Source organism: Manis pentadactyla, chromosome 2 (genome assembly GCF_030020395.1).
Source record: "Manis pentadactyla isolate mManPen7 chromosome 2, mManPen7.hap1, whole genome shotgun sequence".
Classification (NCBI taxonomy): Eukaryota; Metazoa; Chordata; class Mammalia; order Pholidota; family Manidae; genus Manis; species Manis pentadactyla.
In genome coordinates, this window is record NC_080020.1 from 144,368,346 (window position 1) to 144,395,622 (window position 27,277).

Below are 27,277 nucleotides of genomic sequence, written 5' to 3' on the forward strand. Positions count from 1 at the left end.
AAAAGTCTGATGTCTTTCACTCATGGAAAAGCCTTAAGAACTGTTTTAATTTAAAGACAAGGTAGGGTGATACGATGATGGTGCTTACATATAAACCTTGCTGGGAGACTATCCCTGTCTTGATGATTTTGTATACACACAAGAATGAACACTGGGAATTATAGTCAGATGTGTTTTGGAAGGAGATAGGCTGGAAGCAGTGCAAGGCTAGCCAAGCATGGAAGTGGCTGCTGTGGGGTGGTCCCCACCGGTGGTAACCATCCAAAGACACCCGTCAGCCTTGCAGGTCAGTGCAGTCTAGGCCTCTGGAAGGCAGTGGCTCCCAAGATTCTGTGGCACCATCCACCTTCAAATTCTATTGTTGCAACTGCAGACTGTTACCTTGGAGCTGCCCCTCACCACTCTGTCTGAGTCTGAGCTGTTGGCAGGGCCTTCAACTCTGAGCTCTGGCATCTTGACTCTTGTTTTTGCAGTTACCAACTGTCACAGGTCCTGTGTTGATCAGCCTGTTCCCAACATTAAGTGAAGAATCCCAGCTTTTGTCATCTCTTAGTCCAGAGGAATCCTATTTGATTTCACTTGTTTTTAGTCCCTCATATGTTTGGCTTTGTTCTCCCCAGCCCGTGGCCCTAGGTCTTCTGCTACATGCCACCACGGCAGAATCTCTGGAGCTCTTGTCTTATCCAAGCACAGAAATTAGCCTCTGGGAAGGCAACCAGGATCTTAAGTCCCTGCTGGCAAAGCGCAAGTAGGGCCTGCGAGACCTCAGGGAGAAATTCCTTATGACCAGAGCTACTGCCTGCTCCTTGGCCAATCAGCTGAAGAAACACAGCGAGTCCTCCAGGGCCATGGTCACCACGGCGAGGAGTGACCCCTGTCTCCCCTCTAAGGAACTCAAACCTCTGCAGGCTTTGTCTTCTATTCCCTTATCAATATAAATTTCATTGTGACCACAGTCCAGGAAAGGTAGAAGTGGGCATTTGACCCTCGGTTTGCCCAGGTAGGGAGAACTGAGGACAAAAAATTCAGTAACTTTTCCAGGTTTGCGGTGAGGTAGGTGTACGGTGGGATTAGAAATAAAATCTCAGTCAGCGATTCCTGACACAGCCACAGAAATACCCTTTTCTCTCGGGATCCTCTCTGCATTGTCACTTCCTGCATCTCTGTTGGCCTAAATGTTGCGATGAATGAACTCCCATCAATTCAAGCTTCTCTGAGGACCTGTCAGCAAAGCACTGCCCTCATTACACGGGGAACCGTGGTGATAGTACACCTGGGGGAAGCGGGGGATCATACCTGCTTTAAAGCAGCTGAAAGAAGAGTCGGCTCCTCACTGTACCTGGTGCCCATGAGTGACGCTATCAAGTGAGGCCCTGCCCAGGTAGGAGGGAAGCCGTGCTTCCTGGGCATAGGCTCATCTTCCTGAGTCTAGGGGGATCATGGGACCCCTGCAGTGAGGTGATTCTGGGGAAATCAGGGAATCCGTACCACCCCTTCTGTCTCTTCCTGAGCAGGATGGTGCCACGTGCACACCAGAGTGGTTAGAAGGAATCTTGACAGTGCTGAGCATGAATTTGTGTCTTTTTCCTACAATTATTTTTCAACAAATCAGCTGAGGATGCAGGGGAGCGGTGTTAATTAAAAATGACAGAGAAAAGTAAAAATTGAAGCCTGCTATTTCAGAAAGTGAAGAGATGAGCTTTTGGGAAAGGACAAGCTGTTTAGTTAATATCTTTCCTTATAATCCCAACTGTGAGAAACAAGTTTTGAAGATGGTGAGGAAGAAAGATATGCCAGCCCTTGGTCTCCAGGTGACGTGGTGCAGTGGTGGACAGCATGAGCTCTGGGCCAGCCCTCCTGGGATCAGGTTCAAGTGCCCACCTATCCGTGCCTCAGGCTCCTTGTCTGTTAGCATGGTAATGATCCTCTCCACTTCTCTGAGTTGCAATGAATAATGAGTAAATACTTAGAAAGCTCTTACAAGAGTATCTATCACACTGTTCTTTTTCTAATATCGCAGATGATTACCGTCTGGGCATATTTCTTCCTGGTTCTTACGGTTTTATGCATTATATTTCACACAAGTGTATCCAGATGAAATTTTCATCTTTGAGAGAACTTGCTCATTATTGAAAACCAGTCATAAGGGAACCCTTGGTCTTATGGTCCTAGGGGCCTTTCACTTCTCTGAGTTGCAATGAATAATTGAACACGGGCACACAGTCAGCGATTCATGTCACTGTTGAGTGTTTTACTTAAGAGACTGAAAGGCTTGGTGAGGGGCCCATGATGTGGGGTCATTGCCAGGGGATGTGAATCCTGACCTTGTCAGAATCCAGTTACTCTTGTCTATTTACTCTGTGCGCCTTGGAGCTTCTCTGTCCACAGCTCCAAACAGGGAGCAGTCAAATGCCATGTATCTGGGAGGCTGAGGAGTTAGATGTGGAAATCCCAGCACAGATGCTGGTCCTGGGGTCTGCTGGTTCACAAGTTCCTCAGGAGCTCCCTAGGTGCAGTCTGATGCCGGCCCCCACATGCAGAGGGCAGGGAGAGGAGAGAGAGAGTCGGCCCTTCCAGGTTGGTAGGTGGCAGGTCAAATAAGCAAGGGACTCCAGGAGGCCTATCTTGGGCAGCCACAAGCCAAGTAGATCTCCCCAGTGGCCCACCAAATTGTCACAGTTTTAGAGAAGCCTTACCAGGCTTTGGTCCCGTCTACTGTCCAGATGGTCTCAACACCACACCACACCAGGAACTCAAGGCTGTGACCCTGAGGCAGTCTGGAAGTGGGGCAGGCAGGCAGGACACACGTTCCAAGGAGAAGGACCTCTGACTGCTGGGGTCCAGCTCACAGGTCACCTGGTGATCACGTCTTCTCTGGGATGGTCTCCAACATGGTTACTTTGTCTCAGAATGGACGCCTCCTCCCTTGAAGGCAGCGAGCACAGCAGAGTGTCCAGCTTCCCACTGATGCAGGGTCTCTGCTTCTCAGAGTCTGAGGAGTACAGAGACATCATCCAATCCTTGCTGGAGGAGAAGCTGCACCTTGGGCAGGGGACGCCGGCAGAGAAGCAGATGCTAGCTGACATGCTCAAGTGAGGAGCGCTCTGTGTGGGGATGCTGGCACGAAGGGGTGGGCACCTCTGAAGTGGGGCAAGGAGCGACTTTGGGCCTGGAGAAATCTCCATGGCAGGCCCATGTGCACAAATATTTGAAAAGCAATTAGAGAACAGTAACGGGTAAATTGTGGATTTCAATTATTCAGAGCCTTATTTACTCTTTTTTTTAAAAGATAACATATTGAACTAAAATTCACACAATATAAAGACCAAATTCAAGTGAACAATTCAGTGGTGTTCAGTATCTTCCCAAAGTCATGCAATTTCTTCTTTTACCTCTAATCTCAGTCATCCACTGATTTATTACACCTTTTTCTTTAAAAAGCATTTCTGTCTTCTTGACCGTGCTAATCTCATGTTCTTTCCATGAGCACCAGTAGTACGTGTCCACATTTCTGCATCTCTCTATGTCCATTCACTGTGTGGTGTGTCATTTTACATGGAAATGGGCATGGCTGAAGTGAGGAACTGAATGGACATCTTATTTTTTTCACTGAAGTACAGTTGATATATAACACTTTGGTGATTTCAAGTAAAAAACATAGTGATTGGAGAGTAATCTACATTATTAAGTGCTTACCCTAAGTAGTGTACTTACTATTTGTCAATATAGAATGATGTTACTTAAATATTAACTCCGTTCTCTATTGTATGCTTTCATCCCTGACTAATGTATATATGAGTGAGGTCTGGTGCCTCCTTATCACCTTCCCTTATCTCACAGACCTACCCCAGCCCCTGCCCATGGTAGGCACCACCAATTCTCAGCATCTATGATTCTATTTCTGTTTTGTTTACTTATTTTGTTTTGTTTATAATCCACACATAAATGCAGTCATATGGTATTTGTCTTTCTCTGCCTGGCTTATTTTACTTAGCATAATACACTCTAGCTTCATCCATATTGTTGCAAATGGCAAGATTTCTTTCTTTTCTATGACTGAAAAATATCCATTGTCGTTGCATGTATGCAGCACGTCTTCTTTGTACATTCATCTATTGATGGACACTTTGGTTGCTTCCATATTTTGCCTGTTGCAAATGAGGCTGCAATAAACCTAGGAGTTCGTGAACCCTTTTGAATCAGTCACTTTGTTTTCTTCAGGGAAATTCCTGGAAATAGAATAACAGGGTCATATGGTATTTCTAGTTTTAGTTTTTTGAGGAACCTCCATACTGCTTTCCATAGTGTCTGGCTCAATTTACATTCCCACCAACAGTGTGGGAGGGTTCCCTTTTCTCCACATTCTAACAACTCTTCTTATTTCTTGTCTTTTGGATGGTGGCCATTCTGACTGGTGAAAGGGACATCTAGTTAGGGTTTTGATTTGCGCTTCCTTGATTAGCAATGTGGAGCATCTTTTCATGTGCCTATTGGCCATCTGAATGTCTTCTTAGGAAAAAGGTATATTTATGTCCTCTGCCCATTTTTAAATTGGGCTATTTGGATTTTGGGTGTTGAGTTGTATGAGTTCTTTACATATTTTACAGGGCCTTCTTTTTGAAGCAGGGTTAGGAAGACATTAGGCTTTTTGCTTACCGAAGAAAAAGGTGAATGGGGTGTCAAAGGACCTTACAGGAGAGCACTCTGATCCACAGGAAACTTTTGTTTTCCTTTCTTTACCAAACTTGTGTCAGAATTCTGCTGCAATGGCTTCTTGGGGAAATTCTCACAGAAATATTTCTGAAAATCCTTAGACCCTGTCACTCATCCTTTCTGACTCTTAAATGCTCTCTCCTCTCCCACCTTAGGGAATGCATCACCCTGACTGAAGATCAGGAGCAAGACCTGGCCCAGCTGAAACATAAGTTACAGGAAGTGGGAAAGGTGTCTGTCCTCCTCAAGCAGCACCTCTAGGACCTCCTCAGCCGTGATGACCCGGACAACTACCAGGGACAAGCCTTGCGAGAGAAACTGGCGGAAAGACGCAGGCTGGTGGAGCACCTTGTCCTCAAGCTCAGCCCAGGGGAGGCGGCCACAGGCTCTGACCCTAGCTCCTCTGACTTGCCAGGGCCTGAGGACCTCCACTAGTAACGTTTTATTAGCTGTCCTGGTTTCCATGTGGAAACTGGGGACATGAAAAAGCCAGAATTGGCTGGGTGGGAACAGAGAGGAGAAATGCACAGGGTGGGGGTCAGAGTGTGCCAACTGTCTGCTTCCTCCCTGATGGACTGTGGCCTCTGGGGCCGGAGGCAGCACCCACCTGGTGTAAAGGACAAAAGGAAGGATGTGGCAGGAGGCAGCTTGTTAGAGAGAGAAGAGCCCCGTTTTGCATGTGGAAGTTCCCAGGCTCCAGGCTGAGAGCTGTCATTACTCTCTGTGGGCAAATGACTGATTATTTCCTCAATTTCCATCTCATCATCTGCAAAATATACCAGATAAGCTGTTAATGGTTGCTATATGATCAAATGTGGGAGCATTTATGAATGCACTTCAGAAAGATGTAAGCCTCTGGGTGGATTTCAATAAGATACTTGATGTAGCAGAGCTTGGTGGGAAATTGTTTAGACGGGTACACTTTCTATTTGGAGAATTTCCCATGACATCACATAGAAGCCACTGGGGGACCCATGACATCCCCAGTGTAAGAATGGGGGACAGAGTGGTTTCTCCTGTCCTTGGCAGAAGGAGAGGGCTCTATGTGAGAGCAGTGAGAGACACACACCTGTGTCAGTGACAGGACTGTGGCAGGATGAAGGATACCATTGCAGAAATATATATGGAAGCAGGAATAAGTATCCAGTGATATTGGGAACAAAAGAATTTAAATTTTGCCCAGTCTCAGGCAGAGCATGGCACAGCAGTGCTTTAAAGCAATGCGTTAGAACCTCAGGATGACACTAACACACACAGAGATGTTTATGTTCCTATGGCCGCAGAACCCACTGGGTTGGTTGTGGGCAAAGTGTGAAATAGCTGCATTGAAATTTCTGAATTTCTTTTCAGGAAACCATTAAGATGAGGAGGATAAGCAAACAGAAGGAACAGTAACTTCCAGGTAAAGTGAGCCATTGGGAGCTGGTAATGAGGGTGAGGAGGTAAAATATGGAGGCATAAATGAGGTCAAGAGTCACAGGTGGCAGGGGGGAAGATAAGCACAACTGCAGATTGTATAGATTTAATTCACTCAACCAACAGTGGAATGGTGCAGTTTGGTTAGTTGTCTGTTGTCTCTAGGGCACTTGTCAGTGTGACTCAGGTGAATTCTCCAGCCTCAGATCTCTTGCACACACAGAAAATACCTATTCTCTCCTATAAATGAGCAACAGGATAAAGGTGCATATCAGCTGCCTACACAGTTGTCTGGATCCTTGGTAGGAAGGTAACCAGCTAAATAATTAGTAAATAAATAAATAGCAAAATAAAGCACCATGATAAGAACATACACAAATATTTACTTGCCAAATGGCAATATTAAGAGAAAGAAGCCTGCAAGGCAGAATTTATCTGACAGTTTACAATACCCCAGGTGTCGATTAACTGAACACTCTGATAAATCCCACAGCACAGAGAGGCATGGTGGTGGCACGTGATATGGTCTCCATTTGTGTCTCACATAGTATCTGTCCCAGTATGGGAGGTTTGGGACTCATCTTCTTAAGCAGCTTACAGCCGGTACACTGAGCATCTGCTGCTCTCTCTCTGTCACCCTGCCCTATGGCAGTCCCCCGGCGCTCTCCATAAATTGGACAGCTGTTTCCCTCTTGAGGGGAATGCCCTTTTCTTTCAGGGACCCCTTGCTACACCTGCCATCAGAACCAGCTAGGAAGCCCATGGTGTCTGATACTCTCCTTTTATTTAATCTTCTGTCCTCTCTGTACCACCCGGCACAACTTCAGGAAGTTGAGGAGGAGGAAGTCCTACAGGGCTCACAGGACTGTGAGCTGGATGGAGCCTGTGAAAGCTCCCATTCTGAAGGGGGTAAAACTACAACTGGTCTCCTAGGTAAGCTCCATGTTGTTTGTTACCCACACTTGCCTAAACTGAGGAAGGTCATGACCCCTTGAATACAGGCGCTATGACACATACTGGGTTAAACAGGCATCAGGAGGGCCAGGGAGCCTTCAGCCCGTCCAAGCCCTGGCCACCCCTCTGTCCCCCTGGCCTCAGTGTCATGCCATCATAACCAAGTCAGGCATGACAAAGTCTCACCCACCTGGGGGACATCCACAGGCGGTGTCTATCGGACAGCCTAGTTCAGATCAAATGTCTCTTGTCACCTGCAATGGTCCAATTTGGGGTTTAGGACAATATCCCTGAGGATCCTATGCCTGACCAAAACACTGGCAGGCGTATCACATATCAGGAGAGGTGGTCTCCCTGCTCTCAGTCAGTCTCTCCCTTCTCCCTGTTGTCTTGCCTTAGCTAAGCAGTCATCTGAAAGCCAGGCCATGCCCAACTCTATCATTAACTTCCCTGCATGTTTCTGTGAAGCCAGGCTGGGCTGTGCCATCCCTCAAACTACAAAGAGCCTTTGTGTCCGCGTAGCACCAAAGTTTTCTTCTGACTTGAAGATGTAGGCAGCTGACCCATCAGTCTAGTCTCAAGCAGAAACTCCTCTAGACCATCGCCGAGCACGGATCTGATGGGACCGGCCCATATGCAGCCGCACTTCCAGGGATAGCTTGGGCTCCCTCGCTGGGATTCCCGGGGGACATACATTATTACCTGCTTGCACAGAACCAGACCAGAGGTTATTGTGATCCAGTTGCAGATGAGGGAGAGGATTTCCCCAATGGGTCTGGAAGCAGTCCTGTCTCTTTGTCATAAGATTTCACCTGAGGGATCCAGGAAATATGCCTGCCAGAACATTACATTCTTGTGCCGAGCATATTAATGTCCTTGTGGTCTCAGTGGTCAATGAGTTGGTAATGTGTGAAGTGTGATGTCTTTAGTGTGACCTGCTGTCTCTGGATTCATTTGCAGATGATCAGAATGATCATGAGGTAGAAGAGGGACAATGGCCAGTGTGCTCCAGGTAACTCAGAAGACTTGTGGGCTATGAATTTCAGTGGTGACAGCTGTGGTCCTCTAGACCCAGGAGAAAACAGAGAGGGCCGCATATAAGGATTTCATCCACTCAGCCAATAGCCAAATATCTCCTTTAACAACCTCATATATATATATATTTATTTATTTTAATTTTTTTGAAGAACATTATGTTTACTAGGCTCTCCCCTACCCCAAGTCCCCCCCACAAACCCCATTACAGTCACTGTCCATCAGCATAGTAAGATGTTGTAGTATCACTGCTTGTCTTCTCTGTGTTGCAAAGCCCTCCCCTTTCCCCCACCCCCCACATTATACATGCTAATCATAATACCCCCTTTCTTCTTCCCCACCCTTATCCCTCCCTACCCTCCCATTCTCCCCAGTCCCTTTCCCTTTGGTAACTATTAGTCCATTCTTGGGTTCTGTGATTCTGCTGCTGTTTTGTTTCTTCAGTTTTTCTTTTGTTCTTATACTCCACAGATGACTGAAATCATTTGGTACTTGTCTTTCTCTGCCTGGCTTATTTCACTGAGCATAATACCCTCTAGCTCCATTCATGTTGTTGCAAATGGTAGGATTTGTTTCCTTCTTATGGCTGAATATTCCATTGTGTATATGTACCACATCTTCTTTATCCATTCGTCTACTGATGGACACTTAGGTTGCTTCCATTTCATGGCTATTGTAAATAGTGCTGCGATAAACATAGGGGTGCATCTGTATTTTTCAAACTGGAGTGCTGCATCCTTAGGGTAAATTCCTAGAAGTGGAATTCCTGGGTCAAATGGTAAGTCTATTTTGAGCATTTTGAGGAACCTCCATATTGCTTTCCACAATGGTTGAACTAATTTACATTCCCACCAGCAGTGTAGGAGGGTTCCCCTTTCTCCGCAACCTCGCCAACATTTGTTGTTGTTTGTCTTTTGAATGGTGGTGATCCTTACTGGTGTGAGGTGATATCTCATTGTGGTTTTAATTTGCATTTCTCTGATAACTAGCGATGTGGAGCATCTTTTCATGTGTCTGTTGGCCATCTGAATTTCTTCTTTGGAGAACTGTCTGTTCAGCTCCTCTGCCCATTTTTTAATTGGATTATTTGCTTTTTGTTTGTTGAGGAGCATGAGCTCTTTATATATTTTGGATGTCAAGCCTTTATTGGATCTGTCATTTATGAAAATATTCTCCCATATTGTACAACCTCATATATTTTTATTGTGGTAGTTGTGTAGGTTTGACTTCTTAATCCCTCCCAGGCTCAGCAGCCTTCAGTCAGGTGACCCAGGTGAACTAACCAAACTCAGGGGTTCCTGTGATCAGCTGTTCCCTCCTGTGTGGTGACAAGCAGGGTGAGATGTCTGTGAGCTGTGTGCCTGCTTGATAGCAGCATGTTGGCAAGAATTTGATTGCAAGGGAAGAAGCCGGGGTTGGCAGGGGAATTCCTGTTACATCAAAATATTGAGAAAATGATTGTTGAGAGCAGAATACCTAGAGCTATAGTGCCCCAAGAGCCATCTGTACTCACTGGGACACTGTGTGTATAACTAAAAGCAATGTGCACAGGATGGTTGAAGCCACTCTTTTAGTCCTGTGCATGTGCTCCAGTCATGACTGTAGCCTGCAAGGAGAGTTCAGTCTCCTTGATTCACTGGGATGTAGCCAGTGCACTGAGCATCTGCTGCTCTGTCTCTCTTTCTCCTCTGCCCTCTCTTCCCACCCCAAGGCAGTCACCCTTCACAAGTAGGATGGTTTGTTGCCCCTTGATTTCAGGGACCACTCCCTACCGCTGCCGTCAGCACCAGTGGGGAAGCCATGGCATCTGTCCCCCTTGGTTTGTTTCTGTCCTCTCTGTACCTCCTGACACAGTGTGGAGCAGGAGGAAGTCCTGCAGCCTCCCAGGATCCCTGTGCTTTGACTCCTCCGACACTCGGGAAGGGTCTGACTGCTACCAGCCATACCATGAGGGAAAATTCCCACTTGCTGGACATGAAATTGATGGTGCTCTGAATGGAGCCTATGAAAGCTCCCATTCTGAAGGGGATGAGACTCCACCTGGTCTCCCAGGTAGCCGGTATATTCTTTTTTCAGCACAACCTGTCTAGATTGAGACTTTCAGTTCTCTTATAGCCTATAGTTACATACTGATTTGAACACTTTCTAGGACTGAGTTTGAAATAGGCCATCCATGAGTCGTTGATGTTTTCTCACATCCTATTCTAAGGGACACCTTTTCTATATTTGTTGCATTGCAAAATCAAGGCTGCCCTGCCTCACTCATATTTACCTCTGCAACTCTGGCATGGGAGGTGACTTCTTGACCCTCTGATTTTGAATGTTTCTTCAGATTCACTTGCAACACTTTAATTTCCATTGTTAATCCATATCCCATTATTTTTTTTATGTCTCTCCAAGGCTATTGGCAGTCTTGTCTGTATATTGGGAAATGTCACTCTCCTGGCTCAGTTCTCTCCACCCAGAGTCTATCTCCTTTAATTTGTATTATCTCATCTCATTTCAGAAGTCACTTTGTGTATACCGTGACTCGAGGCAGGGCCTTGGAAATTCCCTATCCCATAAATAGCCACTATTTCTTTGTAGCATTTATGATTTTTCTATCTGGTGTTGCATAGGTTCCACTCATCAGTCTAATGTGAACATATACATTGAACCGTTAACAACTGCATTTCAAATGGAAGAAGCCTCAATCTATCAGACTCCTGCTGCCCTTATGGGAGCACCGCTGTCTTCTCACCTGAGGAACTGGAAGCCTGTTTTCCTCTGGATATAACCAGCGAGTACTGTTAATCAAGGTGATCAAATGCCAACTGGGAACCGAGGTAGACTCTGTATTCCTTGAATCCCACATGCCTGGCTGAGCTGAGAGACGTCTCTGTGTGTAGGCCCTGTACAGATGTACTGATTGAATCAGGCTCCAGGATTGAGCTGTAGGCACAGGCACCAGGTGGGTGAGGAGCTCTGATCTCTTTTGTCCCAGGACATACCCACATCACCTTGGCCCCACTGTCAGGTCTCAGGACCAAAGGCAGGCATGACAAATGAGTCACTTCTGCAGCATGAGCACAGAGGATGTCGGTCAGACCTCCTGACTCGGATGTAATGTGTCTTTTTAACTGCAGTGCTCTAAGATTCACTCCTGAGCCACAATCCTTAAAATTCTTCACCTCCTGCAAAAAATTGGCATAGCTGTCTATACCTTTGTTGAAGATACAACTCAGGGTTTCCTGCTCTCAGCCCCATTCCCTATCTCCTTTAGTTTGGCTTGTTTTCCTAAGCAGTCTTTGAAAACCGGTCATAAACCCCTCTACCATTACCTGTTCACATGGTTCCTACAGCCAAGTTCTGTCTTGGCTCTCTCACCACAAATAGCCAAAGTTCTATCTACCACCAAAGACTGATTTTTATTTGAGGGTTTTTGGATTCCATCCATCAGTCTGGTCTCTGTGTATGCCATCCCCAAGCATTTACTTACCAGGCATCTGATTAGAGAAGGGTGAATAAGGTGCTAATTCTTTCAGAATGAAGGCAGGCCAGGTCCCCTGTGTGGGAGGATCTGTTGCAAGGCTTGCACAGCCCTGAGGCAGAGGGGTTGTGATGATGATCTCCTGGATACGGCCAATGCCCAGTCCTCGGGACAGGAGACCAAGCCAGTTATCACAATACAGTATTTGAGACCTCCTGAAATATTCTTTCACTGAACCTATTCTTACACTGAGAGTATCTGTGTCCTGTGTTAGGACTGCGCATTGGGAGAGTCATGTGTGATGTGGGATCTGCTTATTGTGACTGGCCTTGTCTGAATTTATCTCTAGCAAATCAAATTGATCCTGAGGAGGAGGAAGGCCAAGACCAGATACACCTCAGGTAACTGAAAAATCAAGGGTTGTTATTTCCATGGTGACATGTAGCAACTACATTTCAAGGGAAAAACAGTAAGTGCTGATTTGACCCATTTTCATCCATTCTGTACTCATGAAGAATCCATTTTAACAATATTGTCTTTCCTCACAATGGCACATGTAAGTCCTTTCTTTGTCCCTCAATTTGAGTGACCTGCAGCCAGCTGAAATAGGTGACCTAATCAACCACAGGGATTGGATTCCCTGCAGTTCCTTGTCCTCTGCTTTTGTTAAAACCAGAGTGAGAGGGGTATCTGATTTCTGCCTCTTTGGGGTTAGCACATTGCTGGCATATCATAGTAGAAAAGGAATGAGAAAGAAGTCCTGCATCTGAGTATTAAGAGAAAGAGGCCTTCAAGACATGTGACTTCCGGTGTCAATAATACCTTTAAAGCCTGCGTTTACTTTTGCACTGAATGTTGTGTCAACAGAACGTATCCCAAATATTGAAGCTACCTGTATGAATCTCCATGTGTGCTGTGAGTCATGACTTCCATGCAGCATGGTTGAGCTTTGTTGCTCATAATCTAGTTACGTGGCCAGTGCACTGAGGACCTACTGTTCTTTCTCTCTCTCTCTGCCTTTCTCTCTGTCTCTCCCTTTCTCTCTGTGTCTACTGCTCCTACTGCTCCACACTCTGCCGCATTCTCTCACTGTGGGTGTGCCACTTCACTGTGACTACACTGCTGTCCCTCTTGGCAACACTGGCTAGGCTGGTGTGGGGTCTCTTCTTGTTTCAGTCCTCAGCCCTACATCCTCCATGCTCTTCCACGGGGAACTGCGGGAGGTTGCACTGCATGACATCCCACAGGACTCACTGGATGGTTGCTATCTGACTTCCTCAGTTCTTCTTGACTTGTGTAACTCCCATTGCCCTTATAGGGGCTCATCCATCAGCTCATTTGAGGAACTGGAAGTCTGTTCTGCTCTGCATGCAGCCAGTAAATATTCCATTGCTGAAGTGATAAACCTCCACCTGGACTCCCAGGTAGACCCCGTCATTTGGTATCCAGCACCTTTGGCTTCGTTGAGATTTCTCATCACTGTGTGCAAGCCCTGTGGTCACAGTGGTTTGAATCAGGTTCTAAGATAGAGTTATAAGCACAGACCTCAGTGCGGCAGAATCTGCCCTTACTTCCATGTCCCAGGACAAGCCTAGGATGCTTTGAGCCCAATTTTGGACCCAGACAGAAGTGACAAACTCACATCATAGCACATGGACAGACGTATCTGTCTTTGCTCCTGATTTTCATCAAATGCCTCTTTTCACCTTCCGTGTTCTCATTTTCTTTCCCTAATGATGTCTCTTGAGTTTCTAGTCTTTCTGAACATGTGGCAGCCTTATCTACATCTGTGGATTTATCTTTGCGCCAGGTTCACTGCTGTCATCCCCAGTGTCAGTCTCCTCTAAGTTGGCTGTTTCAACCAAGCAGTCACTTGAGTCTCTGGACATAAACGCCTCTAGAGTCATCCTGCTTATAAGTGTCCCGGAAGCATGGTAAAGCCCTGCCATTCCCTCACTCAGTTCTGTGTACCACCAGTTCAGAGTTTTTAGATACCATCCATCAGTCTAGTCTCTCTGTGAAAACTACACTCAGCCATCAACAGGTATGCTAGTTCCCCAAAATCTGGGAAGAGATGTCTCACTCTTCATACAGACTGTGCATGAGGGCCCACCAGGTCAAGGAGATATTGCCAGATGGCCCAGGAAAGAAAACCAAGGCACTTTCTGAAGACACAACCTGAGGCCCTTGGAATAGTCCTTATACAATTCCCTGTTTTCACATTAGGGATATTTATGTCCCTGCCCTGGCATTGGACACTGGATTATTAATGTACAATGGGGTATCTGCTTAATGTGACTGGCCCTGTCTGAATTTATTTGTAGGAAATCATACTCACCTGGAGGAGGAGGAGGAAGACCAAGACCACATTTGTTCCAGGTAACCCTGAAGAATTGTGGGTCTTCATTCATTTTTGACATCTGATGATCTCCATTCTAGGAAAATCAGAAAGTACTGTATATATCTATTTCACCCATACAGATAGCCACAAATTGTCCATTAGCAATGTTGTCTGTTTTCCCTGTGGTACTTGTATGGGCCCCTTTATTCATCACTCTCAAATTTAGTAACCTGATGCAGGTTTCATAATCAGTCATAGGATTTCTTGCATTTGATTGCTCTACCCATTGTACAAAGCCAGCATGGGATGCCTATCTGCCTTTGCCTGATTGGCATGACCATATGAGCAGGTATTCTATGATAACAAAAGTGACTAGAAAAAAAACCCTATCATGTCTCAGTATTTAGAGAAATAGACCTTGTAGACACAAGATTTTAGGAGTCTGCAATGCTGTCCGAGCCTGTGCTCCCTGGGCTGGGGCATGCAAATGTCAATAAAATCTGTGCAGTAATGTTGAGCCACCTCTGTGGTTTCTGTTGTGCTGTGTGTCATGACAGCTCTGTGTTGTGGTAGTTCAGCCTCCTTCCTCATGAGCTTGTACACTGGACAGGGCTCTGAGCACCTCCTGCTCTTCCTCTCTCCCTCCTTGTCTTTCCTGTTCCCACTGCAACCAAACTCAGGCCCCAGTGAGAGGAGGATTGCTTTATCTCCATTCACAGGGGCTTCCCATTTGTTTACTGGGACCAGTTCCTTACCCTTCCCATCAAACTAGCTGGGACTCTGTGTACTAACCCTGCTTATTTAATCATCAGTCCTCCCTGCCCAGTGAGACTCAGTTGGGAGCTGCTGATGGTAAAAGGGAAGGAAGTCCCACAGGATGCAGTGCATGAACGTTATTTGACTTGCTCGAGGGTCTGTGACCTGCTGGCCTCCTATAGGCCTTCCAGAAGTGCCTCATTGACACCTGATGTGCAGCAAGTCTTCATGGCACTGGAGGTAGACAGTGAGTACTCCTGTTGTGAAGAGCATAAACTCCTACTGGGTCCCCAAGAATCTCTGTAATCTCTGTATCCAACACCCTGTGTGGGCTGAGAGATGCATCCCTGCAAACAGGCCGTGTAGACTCTTACTGGTTTTAATATTGCTCTTGGATTCAATTTTCAAAAGGCGCATGATTGTGGGTTGGGCAATTCTCTCTTCTTCTTGTCCCAGGCTACCCTTCTGTCATCTGGCCCCTCTCATAAGTGCAGGCTATTGGCACCACGTCAGGCCAGAGATGGGAAATGGAGGGATGATGGCTGAATCTCAGCCGCCACCATCTCACCTGGAGAAATTTGGGTCACTCACCTCGTTTTATTCCGGATAAGACTTTCTATCCTCATGAGATTACAATGATATTAGTACTTCCTGAGTAGTTCTTAAAGCTTCTCTGGCTTCCCACACAGTCTTTCCACTGCAGTCTGCTGTGTATTTGCAACATATGTTCTATTGTTCCCAAGTCCAAAGTGTTTCTCCTCAGGATGCCTACCTCCCTGTGAAGCATTGAGAAATGAGATCCTGAACACTAAATTCTGCCTCTGTCCAAGGTTTCAGGGAAGTTATCAGTCTGGCTCTGCTTTGACAGCCTCCATAAATGGCTGTGGTTTCACCTTTGTGCAGCCCCAATGATTTCTTCCATGTGTGGCCTATAATTTCAATCATGTGTCTCGTCTCTGTGTTCTAATCTAGCACAAACCATCAACAACCTGTATGACTTATGGGCCCTGGCCTGATTTATGAGCAAAGCATAGTGGCTCCGCACTCCATGATCTCCAGAAATCACTTTTTCTCACACAGGCTATGTTTTGGACTTCTCTTTGGGAAAGCAGAGGGTTCTTAGGAAACTTTACTCATCAAATCATCTTGTAGGAAAAGCAAGAACTCTGTGATGTTCCTTACTCTATCTTAATATTTTATAGTGAAATTGGCCATGAAAAATTTTGTCCCCCCTCTAAGTGTCTTTTCATGCTAGACCATCTCTTTCCTGTTTCCCATTCTTCCCTGAACTGGAAATAAATAAAGGCTTCCTCAGGATCACAGCAATTCACAAAGCAGAAACGAAAGTTTTCTGCATCTGTTCTCTGCTGTGCCCCTTAGGAAGTGAACTCCTTTTTCCCTGTCACCCACTCAGCTCACAGGGACCCTATCAACTTGGTGTGGAATCTCACATTAGAACTGAGGGTGCTGAGGCTCAGCAAGGTCACGTCACTTGCCCAAGAGCCGGAGCCACGTGTGTGGTGGGACAGCGGCCCTTCAGGGGCCTGACTTCCCTGCTCAGTCTCCGTGCACTGCCCCCTGCCTTCTGATCTGTCAAGGACTGAGCAGGAGTGGTGCTCATCCTGTCCTTTCTGCTTTTGGACCAAATTATTTGAAACAGTTTTGAATTTAAACACAAAAATTGTAAGGCTGCTCCAAAGAACTCCTGGGTCCACCGTCCATCTCCTAATGGATCAATGCACTTTGCCATGTGAGCAGAGCCAGTGGCTTATCCAGCCCCTCCAGGCAGAGCTACAGTTCTAGGAGGCCCTCCATGGAAAAGCAGTGAGAGGCTGTGAGGCCCATGTCTTTTACCAACACCTGCCCCAGAGAGGTTTTCTTCTCTCACTCCCATGTCCCAACGGGGCAACTATCTAGGGTATCCTGGTGCCATGTCCTGCTGCCCAGCTGACTCAGAGACACTGACAGCCAGGTCAGGGTTTCCACGAGGAGGGTGAGAAATTCTTAGATCTGCATCTCAGAAGTGTGACATGTGTGATGTGGTAAGGCCCTGCCAGGCCATCATTCAAAATGGTCCAGGAGAGGTCAAAGTCACCCATGAAGATGGGCCAAGGGGAGTGAATGGAGCCTCTACATTAAACCATATGTAGGTCAGTCCTGTGTGCGTGTTCTGATGATACTGTGTTAACCATGTGTATAGGCTGTTATTCAAGCTGTGGGGCCACAGCCACTCTGCTCTGCCCTGTCCTCTCCACACAGGGAGAGATTCTGTAGAAATACACAAACACAGCTAATTACAACTTGGTCTTCTATTGAGGGCTTTTCCCTACAGACCAAATCAATAATATTGGGCAGTACTTCAGAAATTTGATAAAATGTTTTCCCTTTTCTCCTCCAAACACAAAGGAATATTCAAAGCATAGTGTAATGATGCCCAGCTGGTAGTTGAGACAAGAGGGGTAAAGCAACATGATGAAATTAAGCAGTGACAATTACAAACAGTTTTGGACCTTGATTCAAAAATAACACTTAAGAACAGGGACATCTGGACATGACAATTCCTTCATCAACCAAATCGGTTTTCAGTTAACTAAAGAGACTTTGTGAATTTAAATATCAGCTATGTTAAATATTAGCTAAAGAGGTTTTATCCTTAGCTCATTATGAATTGATATTTAATATGATTAATTCACCTAAATTACATTGATTGATGATTAATACCCTGTGCCCCGAGGAAATATGGTGAGCACACCAGCCCAAAGAATTGGTTGTAGAGAAAGACCTGGTAGGACTGGGGTCATGGAAGATTCATGTAAGGGAGTTGTGGGGAGTGTTACTGGAAATGAGAGAGGGGCCAGAACAGAAGGACACAAAGGCAAATAGAGGAGTTTAGAGTTTGTGGCCAGTGGAGTGTTTAAGGTAGAGGACAGTAGAAAGTTCATTTTCAGAGGTAGATCTAGGACAAGAGGAGAACAGGACTTCTGGGTGATGAGGCTGGTGGAGTAATTGATAGCGCAGAGGTGGTAGAATCAGAGAAGAGGAAGGAGACAGATGAATCGGGGCACCGATGACAGAGTCTGACATAGTGTGCCGCCAGGAAGACTGAAGAGTGATGCTCATGACAAATCTTGACCTGTAGTGTTCCCTTTTTTAATGACTTGGTCTGGTGTTGGTATTAGGGTAATGTTGACCTCATGGAATCTGGTAGGACATATCTTCTCTGCTTCTATTTTCTGGAAGAGATTGTAGAGCATTGGGATAATTTCTTCCTTAAATGTTTGACAGAATTCAACAGTGAATTTATCTGTGCCCATCCCTTTCTGTTTCAGAAGGTGATTAATTACTGACTCAACTTCTGTTAGAAGACCCTAGGACTATTCAGATTATCTATTTCTCTTTGTGTGAGTTCTGATAGATTCTATCATTAAAGTAGATGATTGGTTTCAAACATTAGGGCACAGAATTATTCAGTATTCCTCTACTATCCTTTTAATGTCCATGGGAACTTTTTAATGTCCATAGTGACCATCCTTCTTTCACTTGTCACATTAGTAATTTGTTTCTTTTCTCTTTTTTTCATGGTTAACCTGGCTAGGCTGTTTATTAATTTTAAAGAACTCACTTCTGGTTTTGTTGATTTTCTCTACGGATTTCCTGTTTTCAATTTTATTGATTTCTGCTCTACTTTGTATTAATTTTTTTGTATTTCCTAAGATTTCTTTATATTAATGTTTTTACATTGGATTTAATTTGTTCTTCTTTTTCATAGTACCCTATGATGGAAGCTTAGATTATTGATTTTGGTCTTTCTTTTTTTCTAATATATGCATTTAATACTATAAATTTCCATCTAAGCACTGCTTTTGTTGCATTCTACAAGTTTTTATTGTATTTACATTTTAATTTAGGTCAAGTATCTTAAACTTCTCTTGAGACCTCTTTGACCTTTGTTTTACTTAGAAGTATATTGTTTAATCTACAGGTGTTCTAGGATTTTGCAACTATCTTTCTGCCATTGATTTCTTGTTTAATTCCACTGGGATCTGAGAGCACATTTTATATGTTTTCTACTTTAAATTTGTTAATGTGTGTTCTCATGACCCAGAATGAACCTATCTTAGTGACTGTTCCATGTAAGTTTGGGAAGAATGTGTGCTCTGCTGTTGTTTGCTGGAGTATTTATATAAATGCCATTTTTATCCAGTTGATTGATGGTGCTGTTTAGTTCAACTATGTCCTTATGATTTTCTGCCTGCTAGATGCGTCTGTTTCTGATAGAGGGATGTTGAAATCTCTAACAACAGTTGATCTTTGAACAACATGGGGTTAGCCAAACAACCCCATGCAGTCAAAAATCCACATATAGCTTTTGACACCCCAAAAACTTTACTAATAGCCTATTATTGACTGGAAATCTTACTGAAACAAAATAGTTGATTAACACCTATTTTGTATGTTATATATATATATATATATATATATATATATATATATATATATGTATTGTTGCAAGAAAATAAGCTAGAGGAAAGAAAATGCTTTTTCAAATTGTTGCAAATCTCCAAAAAATTTCCCAACATGTTTATTGAAAAAAGAATCCATGTATAAGTGGATCCACACAGTTCAAATCTATGCTGTTCAAGGGTCAGCTGTGTATTAGTGCATCCTTGTGTTTCTCCTCGCAGTTCTGTTTTCACATCATGTGTTTTGGTACTCTTTTGCTAGGTCCTACAAATTAAGAACTGTTCTATCTTCTTGGAGAAATTATCCCTTTTTCAATATGTTACATTCTTCTTTATCCCTGATCATTCATTGCTCTGAAGTTTGCTGTGTCTGAAATTAATATAGCTACTCCAGCTCTCCTTTGATCAGTGTTACTGTTGTATGTATATCTTCCTCCATTTTTTCACTTTTAATCTATGTGTGCCTTTTTATTTCAAGTGGATTTCTTGTGGACAACATATTGTTAAGTGTTTTTTTATCCACTCTTGGAGTCTATCTTTTAACTGGTTTAGTTAGATGATTGAGGTTTAAGGCATTTATTGAATACTTGGATGAACATCTACCACACTGTTTTAAATTCATTGCCCTTTTTCTTCTAGGTATTCACATCTCAGTTCCCGCATCTGAAACCCCTGAAAATCTGATCTACATCCCATGGTTGTTGGGAGTCATAAGCACCATGGTTTCTAGAGTGCCTGATTCCATAAAAACTGCTTGTTAACAACTGTGAATATGTGATATCTAAGCCTTGTACCTTTCTGATGCTTTAACTAGCATTTACAAAATGGTGTAACATGCACTGTTTAGTCTGAGCAGTGCCATCCCTGGGCCCCACTTCCTCAGGACCCCACCTCCCCTTGCTTTCTCAGAAACGGCGCCTCTGCCAGTTTTCTTCCTCTCCTTTCAGCATGCAGCAGGGAGCCAGTTTCCTCCATGCAGGTGCCCTCAGCCACAGTGCCCATACTGGCCCCACAGCTCAGTCTCCTGCTTGCCTTTCAGATTGCCCCCCCTCTTTTTAAAACCAAGAGCCACCTTTTTACATAAAGTGCATGAATTAGTCTGTTTGAAACTCCACTTAATTCATCATCTCCACTCATCTACTTGGTCATGTCCTCAGCTTCTTTGTCACCAGGATCCACTTCTGCTCAGATTTTCTGAAATCTGAGCTTTTATGCCCTGACATCCACCTCCTCTGGGTCACGTTCATCCTTACCCCCTGGCACTCACGATATCTCCTCCTGGACCTGGGGGCTGCCTGGTGTCAGCTGTCAGGCCATGACCTCACCTGGGAAATTAGGAAAGACCCATGTTCTCTCGTGGAGGTGACACAGTGAGCACCAATGTCGCACCACGGAGCTCTCAGAGGGAGTATCAGAGAGGTGGGGGTGCACAGCCCTGATGGGTGCCATAGGTCCTACAGCATGTGGGTGTCTTCCCTTCCTTCTGGCCTTTCTTTCACTTCTCCTTGATTTCCCACAGTCCCACCCAGCCCCAGCCCCACTGGCTCAGTCTCTCTCTCCTGCTCACTTTCTATGGAGGACTGAGCATAAAACTAGGCTCCATGTCAGATTATTTGGCCAAGGATAGTTTCCTTCCATCTGTTCTGGCTGCCTTAATAAAACTATCATAGACTGGGTAACTGATAAACAAGAGAAATTTATTTTTCAACTTTTGGAGGCTGGCTAGTACATGGTCAGAGTGCAGGTACACTTGGTGCCTGGTGAGGACCACTTCCTTGTTCACAGATGACTTGGTTCTTGGTCTGGCCTCACTTGGTGGAAGGGACAAGAGAGATCCATAAGGCCTCTTTTGTAAGAGCATTAACCCCATTCAGAATGGTCTGCCTTCTAAAGGTCCTGCCTTCAAACACCATCACATTGGTGACAAAGTTCTAGCATGTGAATTTTGGAGGGATGTACACTTTCATTCTGCAGCACATTCTTTTAATGCCCTATATTTCATTTGTACTCCCCTCCACCCTGTAATTCTTTCCTGGTGTCCAACACTTGTCTGTTGTCTGTTTCTCGCCACAGCTTTTCTTATTCATATTTCTAATTTTTTTCCAATTTCAACTGACCAGAATAGTGATTAAGATGTCATATGCAATGACTTCAAAATCCCTATTTAGTCCTTTGTTCTCCTGGATAATCACATACATGTAGAAACTATATTGGTATCATATGTCATATACATTATAGATACTTGGGGTGGATATTATATGCAGTGTACATATATGAAGTACATTAGGCATCAATGCAAGTCTTATAGTTTTATAAATTCTCCACCTTTAGTCTTTCCCAGATCATTTCTCTCTTGAGGTTTTCCTTCACCTTGACTTGCTTGATGTCTACAGTCTCTTCCCTCCCATCAGCACAACCTGTGTTCAGCATGACACCATTGGATTTGTCTTCTCTACCTAGGAATTATTTCTATCTGCCAGTTCTAATTTTCTCAAAAATACTTTTTTTGTTGATCTTTCTTATACTATACAACAATGATAAGATTGCCAGCAGATGAACATACTCCCAACTGACAAAAATGGGAAAACAAAAAGGACATATCAAAGTGTATCCATTGACTTCACCACATTTGTGACTTTGAGATGGTCTTTCTTGTTCTGGCCATTTCCTTAGTCCATGTCCCACCAGTGGATCCTGGTGGCTGTGGCTTTCTTTACAGAGCTGGGTTTGGATGTTTCTGTTGGAAAGAGGAAGCCTCCCAAGCTGGAGGATGATGTTTCTGAGGGCACAGCTGCTGACAAGCATGAGTGCCCAGTGTCTGGCCACATTAATGCCTTGAGTACCAGAAAAGAGAAGGTTCTCCAAAGAAAAGTGCTGTTCAGAAAGTGGAGACCAGCATGCAGATCCCCTGGCCTTCAAGCTTAGGGAACTGAGGTAATTGTGTCTGTGGCTTTTTGAGGCGCTTATTTTTATTGCTGTCTATCTAAGATAATAGCTGCTCTCCCCCTGTTCTCACTCTTTCTCCCTATTTCACTCCAATAGTGGATGCTGCTCCCTATTTCCCAAGGGGGCAGCCTCTCACCACCAACTCCTTTTGCGCTCTGATCTCTGGTATGTTCTCACTGCTGCTGTCCTGATGGTCCCTCTCACCATTCCTCAGTCACAAGACACCCGGACCCGCGGTGCTCCCCATCAGGAGAGCGTTACACACTGCCTTCCCTTCCCTCTCCCCCACCTCCGAGGCCTCTTTCTTCCACGTGCGTTGTACAAATGAGGCACTGCACAGGGATCCTCCTCCTGGGTATTTTAAGGAAACAAACTAGGATAACCCTTATTCCACAACTTCTCCATGTGAATAAGAAGTACTGAAACTGAAGAGAAAGAGCCCTGATTGTGAAAATTAATAGAGAACTTGTCCTAAGGTGGGAGTGCCGTAGTGGTCTGGTGTCAGGTTTCTCCTCAGCCCCAGATGCACAAGCCTGTGCTAATCTGCATGGGGCCTCCAGTGACTCATATGTGCCTATGAGGGCCTCACTGGAGCTGGCATTAGGTGGAGGACAGTAGATGGCACCCTACAGGGACACTGGCCAAAAGTAGAAGCAGAGGCCAGGTTTTCCAAATGCACACATATGAGGTGCTTAGCCACTCAGCCCTCTCCCCTTTATTCCCATTACTAACCCTTGCATGTTCAGTAAAGAACCTGGAACAATGAACTGAGTTGGAAAATGAGGCAGAGAATGCAGGAGAACATTGTAGTGAATTAACTCTGGGCCAATTTTAGGAAAACCTATGGGGAGGCCCAGGAATACAAGACAATCTTTGCCTTAGACAAGTCTAATGAAGAAGGAAAGTGATTTACCTGAGACTGTCAGAAAGAAGACAAAATCTCTAGGGCTCATGGGAAAGAAACTCATGCTGGGTGAATTTGAGAAGAAAAAGAATGGTGTGAAATAGGGTAGGTCCAGCGAGCAGCTCCAAATCATGTATCATAAAATAAACACTGAGTGAGTGTTGAGCTAACATGAATGCGTTGTCCTAATTCCTTGCAATCCTGATTCAGGCATTCTGCAGTGAGGTTTGTATCAGTATTTTTACAAAGCCCCATGAATGGGCATCTAGCTATTAGAAGGTCTACGGATCTAGTAGGATCTCAGTAACCAGCATAGAGGTGTCCTGTGTGTGTGGCTATTTCATAGAAAAGCTGAACATCAGCCATCGATGGAGTCAGCATCCCTAGCTCAAAAGAACTGTTTGTACAACTGGAGAAAACAGAAGAGAAAAAAAGATAGAGGGACAAGTTAGACATATAATCTCTCTATTTGTATCTCAGTCTCTCAGTATAGTTATAGTACCAGATAAGGGAGAAATAACCATTATGTTAGAAACTCAGTGTGCCAAAATAATGCCTCCCCTTTCTACAAGTAGTGGAATTTAATGCTTTCTTTTCTACTTTTAAAATGAAGCATGCGGTTCATGATTCCCTAAATTGATTTCACAGCCCACTAATTGGTTCAGACTGTATTTGAAATTACTATTTATCGAATTTTGTCTTTATACAAAACCCCAATAACAAATGTGAGGTCTCCTTCTCCTATGTTTATCTTTTTTATGCCCTTCTTTACTCTAGCATTAAATACAAAGAGAGACTCTTTCCTTAGGGAGATGTTTGGAAAAGAAAGTGAGGAGAATTTAGTGTAACTAGACCAAACGCTTTTTCACCTTCACTTCTGAGTTTTGTGGGTCCACCTATTGAGCATATTCATAGAAACAGCCTAAGGTGTATCCTGGTGTGAAATCCCCTTCAGAGAATGTTGGTGTCCATGGGATGAAAATGAGCAGGTCCGTGGTTACACTTTCTGCTCTCCTTTTGCTAACTCCATTTTGAGCTATTTGGAGCAGGATTTCTCTGCCAAGCCTTATTTGTGTCCAGCCCAGCTAGCCTGACAGTGGCTACTGCCTGCTGACACCTTTCCTCTCCCTTTTCCCAAATGTATGGAAAGAGCCAGAGGTCCGTGATCCCAGGGTTGTCAGTAAGAGGTCACATGACTTCGGTTAGTCCTCAGTCCCTTGGCACCATAGGCCCTTACATGTAAAAGGTGGAACTGGACGTGGATATGTTCTGTGGTCCCAGATGGCTCTCACATTCTAGGACTCTCTCCACAGCCTGCTCCTCCTCCTCAAGACTGAGGCAAGAGCTAGAGGAGGACATATTTTCCACCAAGGGTTCCCTCGTTCCCAGAGCAATCTGTTTCTGAATGTGTGTGACAGGCGCTCAACCAAGCACATCTCTCCCTGGAGGTGTGAGAAAGCCATCGCTTCACTCCAGATGAAGGGCATCAGGAGGGAAGTGGCTGCTGAGCAAAGGGCAATAGGCAAGTGGCCAAGGCTTTGCAGCAGCCTGGAGCAGCTTCCAGACGGGGTGAGGACTAGGGCCCCTACATCCTGCAACACAGGCTGGCTGTGACTTTAGGGAGGTTTTTCTCCTAAGTCGTGGATCTCACTTTCTCCTTCAGCCAGCCTGCAGCTCCCCCTTCAGCCCCTACCCTCTGCAGGAGCTCCTGGCCTCTGTCACCAAGTGCACATCTCTCCACACTCAGCTATCACCAGATCCTGACAAACACTTGCATTTGATTTTTTTTTTTTCTTTCTCTCTTTTCTCAGATACAAAGCACTCCTGGAAAGATGAATTGAAACATACCTCACCTGAAAAGTAGCTTTTCCACAGGAGGAAACAAAATCTAAAACAGCAAGTCACTAAAAAACACTGCATTATATAATTTAAAGTGGTGAATTTTGTGGCATTAGAATTACATTTCAATAAAAATAAACATATAAAATCTTGATTATTTATGTTCTCCAATCCCTAGCTCAACTGTCATAAAGGCCAGCTGTAGTTACTGCCCTATGTTTCAAGAATTTCTCTGCATCCTTTTAATATACTTCTCTTTTGCATTAAATAGCTTGTGGAAGTTATCTTCTTTGCAATCCAATAATTTATAACTAAGAAAAGAATCATGAGACACAAGTTTAAGGCAGTTTGAAATGAGTGACTAAGCAACCTCAATGCTCAATGCAAAAGGAATACTGGATGCAGTAGAAAGCTGTTAAAGTGTTTTAAACAGGAGCCTAAGATGCTGAAAACAGTCTAACAGGAAGATTAATCTGGCACCAGTGTGTGGTGCGAATTAGAGGCAGACTCTTCCTGCCCTCAGATTGCTCCTGGAGCTGCTTGTCTAGCACACTATTCTCCACAACTGCATGTAGAGTATTTCACCTAGAGTAATCTCTAGAGATCTGGACATCGATGATAGAACTATCTGCTGGTTTTGATGAAAGAAAATCCCTTACTTCCTTCAAATGTTGTTTTTGTCTGATGGAAATCTCTGTCACAGAATCATAGCACCAAGTTTTAGAGAAGGGAGGAAAGGTTTGTCTCATTTTTTAATTTTCAGGTGAGGGAAGTTTGGTCGGGACAGAGTGGGGTAATAAAACACTTTTTAAGGGTCATAAAACATTTTTCAGGCTTAGGGAAAAAATGTTAGAAATTTATTTTCAGCTCATTCTTATTTCCTCTTTATTTTTGATCTTCAATGATTCTGAATGTTACCTTAATTTTACTTAACACCCTTATATTTTGTTTTGCTTCCTGAATATGGTTTACTTTCTCCCTAGATTGTAATCTTTGAAGGTAAACACCTTATATTTCACTCATTTATTACTGAATTCCCCACATTGTTTAAAATATCATGACGCATGCAGTCAGTACTCAGTGACTGAATTGGTGGGTGAATGGATCCAATGCAAGTCATTGGATACTGTCAAGGAGGCACAGCAGCAATGCTTAGACAGGCTACGGCCTTAATTCCCTGAAAGACATGGAAGCATCATAGATTAGCAAAACCCTGGAGAATGTGACATGTGTTCCAGGTTTATAGTTACTATAAGGGGAGCTCTGAGGCTAAATATTTGTCTGAAAAAAGTTAATCAGGTTTCGTGGTACATCAGGGAGGGTAGTCAGAGCTCTGCTCCAGCACCACGCACTGTGAAGTTCTGGAAGTCATGGACCGGATTTAGGTCACTTTTCATGGAGCAACCTCTGAAAGTGATGCTTTATGTAACATAACTTCTAGAAGTGTTTACCTTCTAAGGTGAGCACTGTATCTTTATTCCCAGATTTCTGTCTCTGTTAAGGATGGTAGCAACCAATATGTCTGCTAGTGTCTTCTTCTAGTCCCCCAGTGACCCTATTCACTCATCTGGTAGGAGTAGAGCTTCTAATGAAGATGTGTTTGGTTTTTTTTCACATTACCTGAACTGTCTCCATTAGTGGTGCTGAGTGAGGTGCTAGCATTTTAAATCAGTGATTTCCACAAAGTAATAAAAATATCCAGTTATTTTGTGATAAGGTTTATATCACTCAAGAAAGAACCTACAAAACATATCAGAAAAAATATACTGCACTTCTCATAAAGCTAAAATCACTTAAAGAATTCTTATTCTGAGACCATGTTTTTTCTTTTATTATTTTTAAAAATGTATTTTTTACTTATATTTAATTTATTTTTATTTACTTCTTTATTATTGAAATATAGTTGATATACAATATTATATTGGCTTCAGATATGTAACACAGTGGTTCAACAGTTACCCATATTAGTAAATCCTTACCACAACTAGTGCAGTAACTATCTGTCAACACAGAAAGATGTTGCAGCATATTCTATCTTTTATACATTGATGTTGGGAACTCAAGGAAAAGTTTTTCATTTGTTTGCTGTGTTGATTTTGCTTGATTTTGCTTACTCAATAAAGTAAAAAGTCAGTAATTTGGTTCAATTCCCTTGAAAGCTTTTTCAAGGTCTGTGGTTTCTGGTGTGGCTCCTCAAAGCTGGGAACCACAGCAGTAGCTCATGACTGGGCACATACTTCCCTACCTTCCTGGTTGAGTCTTTGGCCTTGTAAAAATGTTCATATTTTTAAATTAAAATTATTGTATTAAAACCCCAAGAAAAAATTTCAGTCTAATTGATTGAATTTTTAAAGTCAATTCTTTAAACTATATTCAATTGGCATAATGTAAGATCGAAGGTTCTGGACTTACCTCTGGTGTAGATGTCATTTTTCTTTTTT

General features: G+C 44.0%; 1 protein-coding gene across 1 annotated transcript; it reads left to right on the top strand.

The window, feature by feature from the left end:
* Positions 1 to 217: 217 nt before the first annotated feature.
* On the top strand, positions 218 to 22,421 carry LOC118929566 (neuroblastoma breakpoint family member 6-like). Its single transcript, XM_057497518.1, is given in 11 exon segments — positions 218 to 286; positions 621 to 860; positions 1,229 to 1,365; positions 2,910 to 3,092; positions 4,869 to 5,147; positions 6,782 to 7,062; positions 9,973 to 10,170; positions 12,764 to 12,964; positions 13,912 to 13,966; positions 14,648 to 14,924; positions 21,821 to 22,421. Coding segments are annotated over 11 exon segments (2,172 nt in total). The 3' UTR covers positions 22,073 to 22,421.
* Positions 22,422 to 27,277: the final 4,856 nt, after the last annotated feature.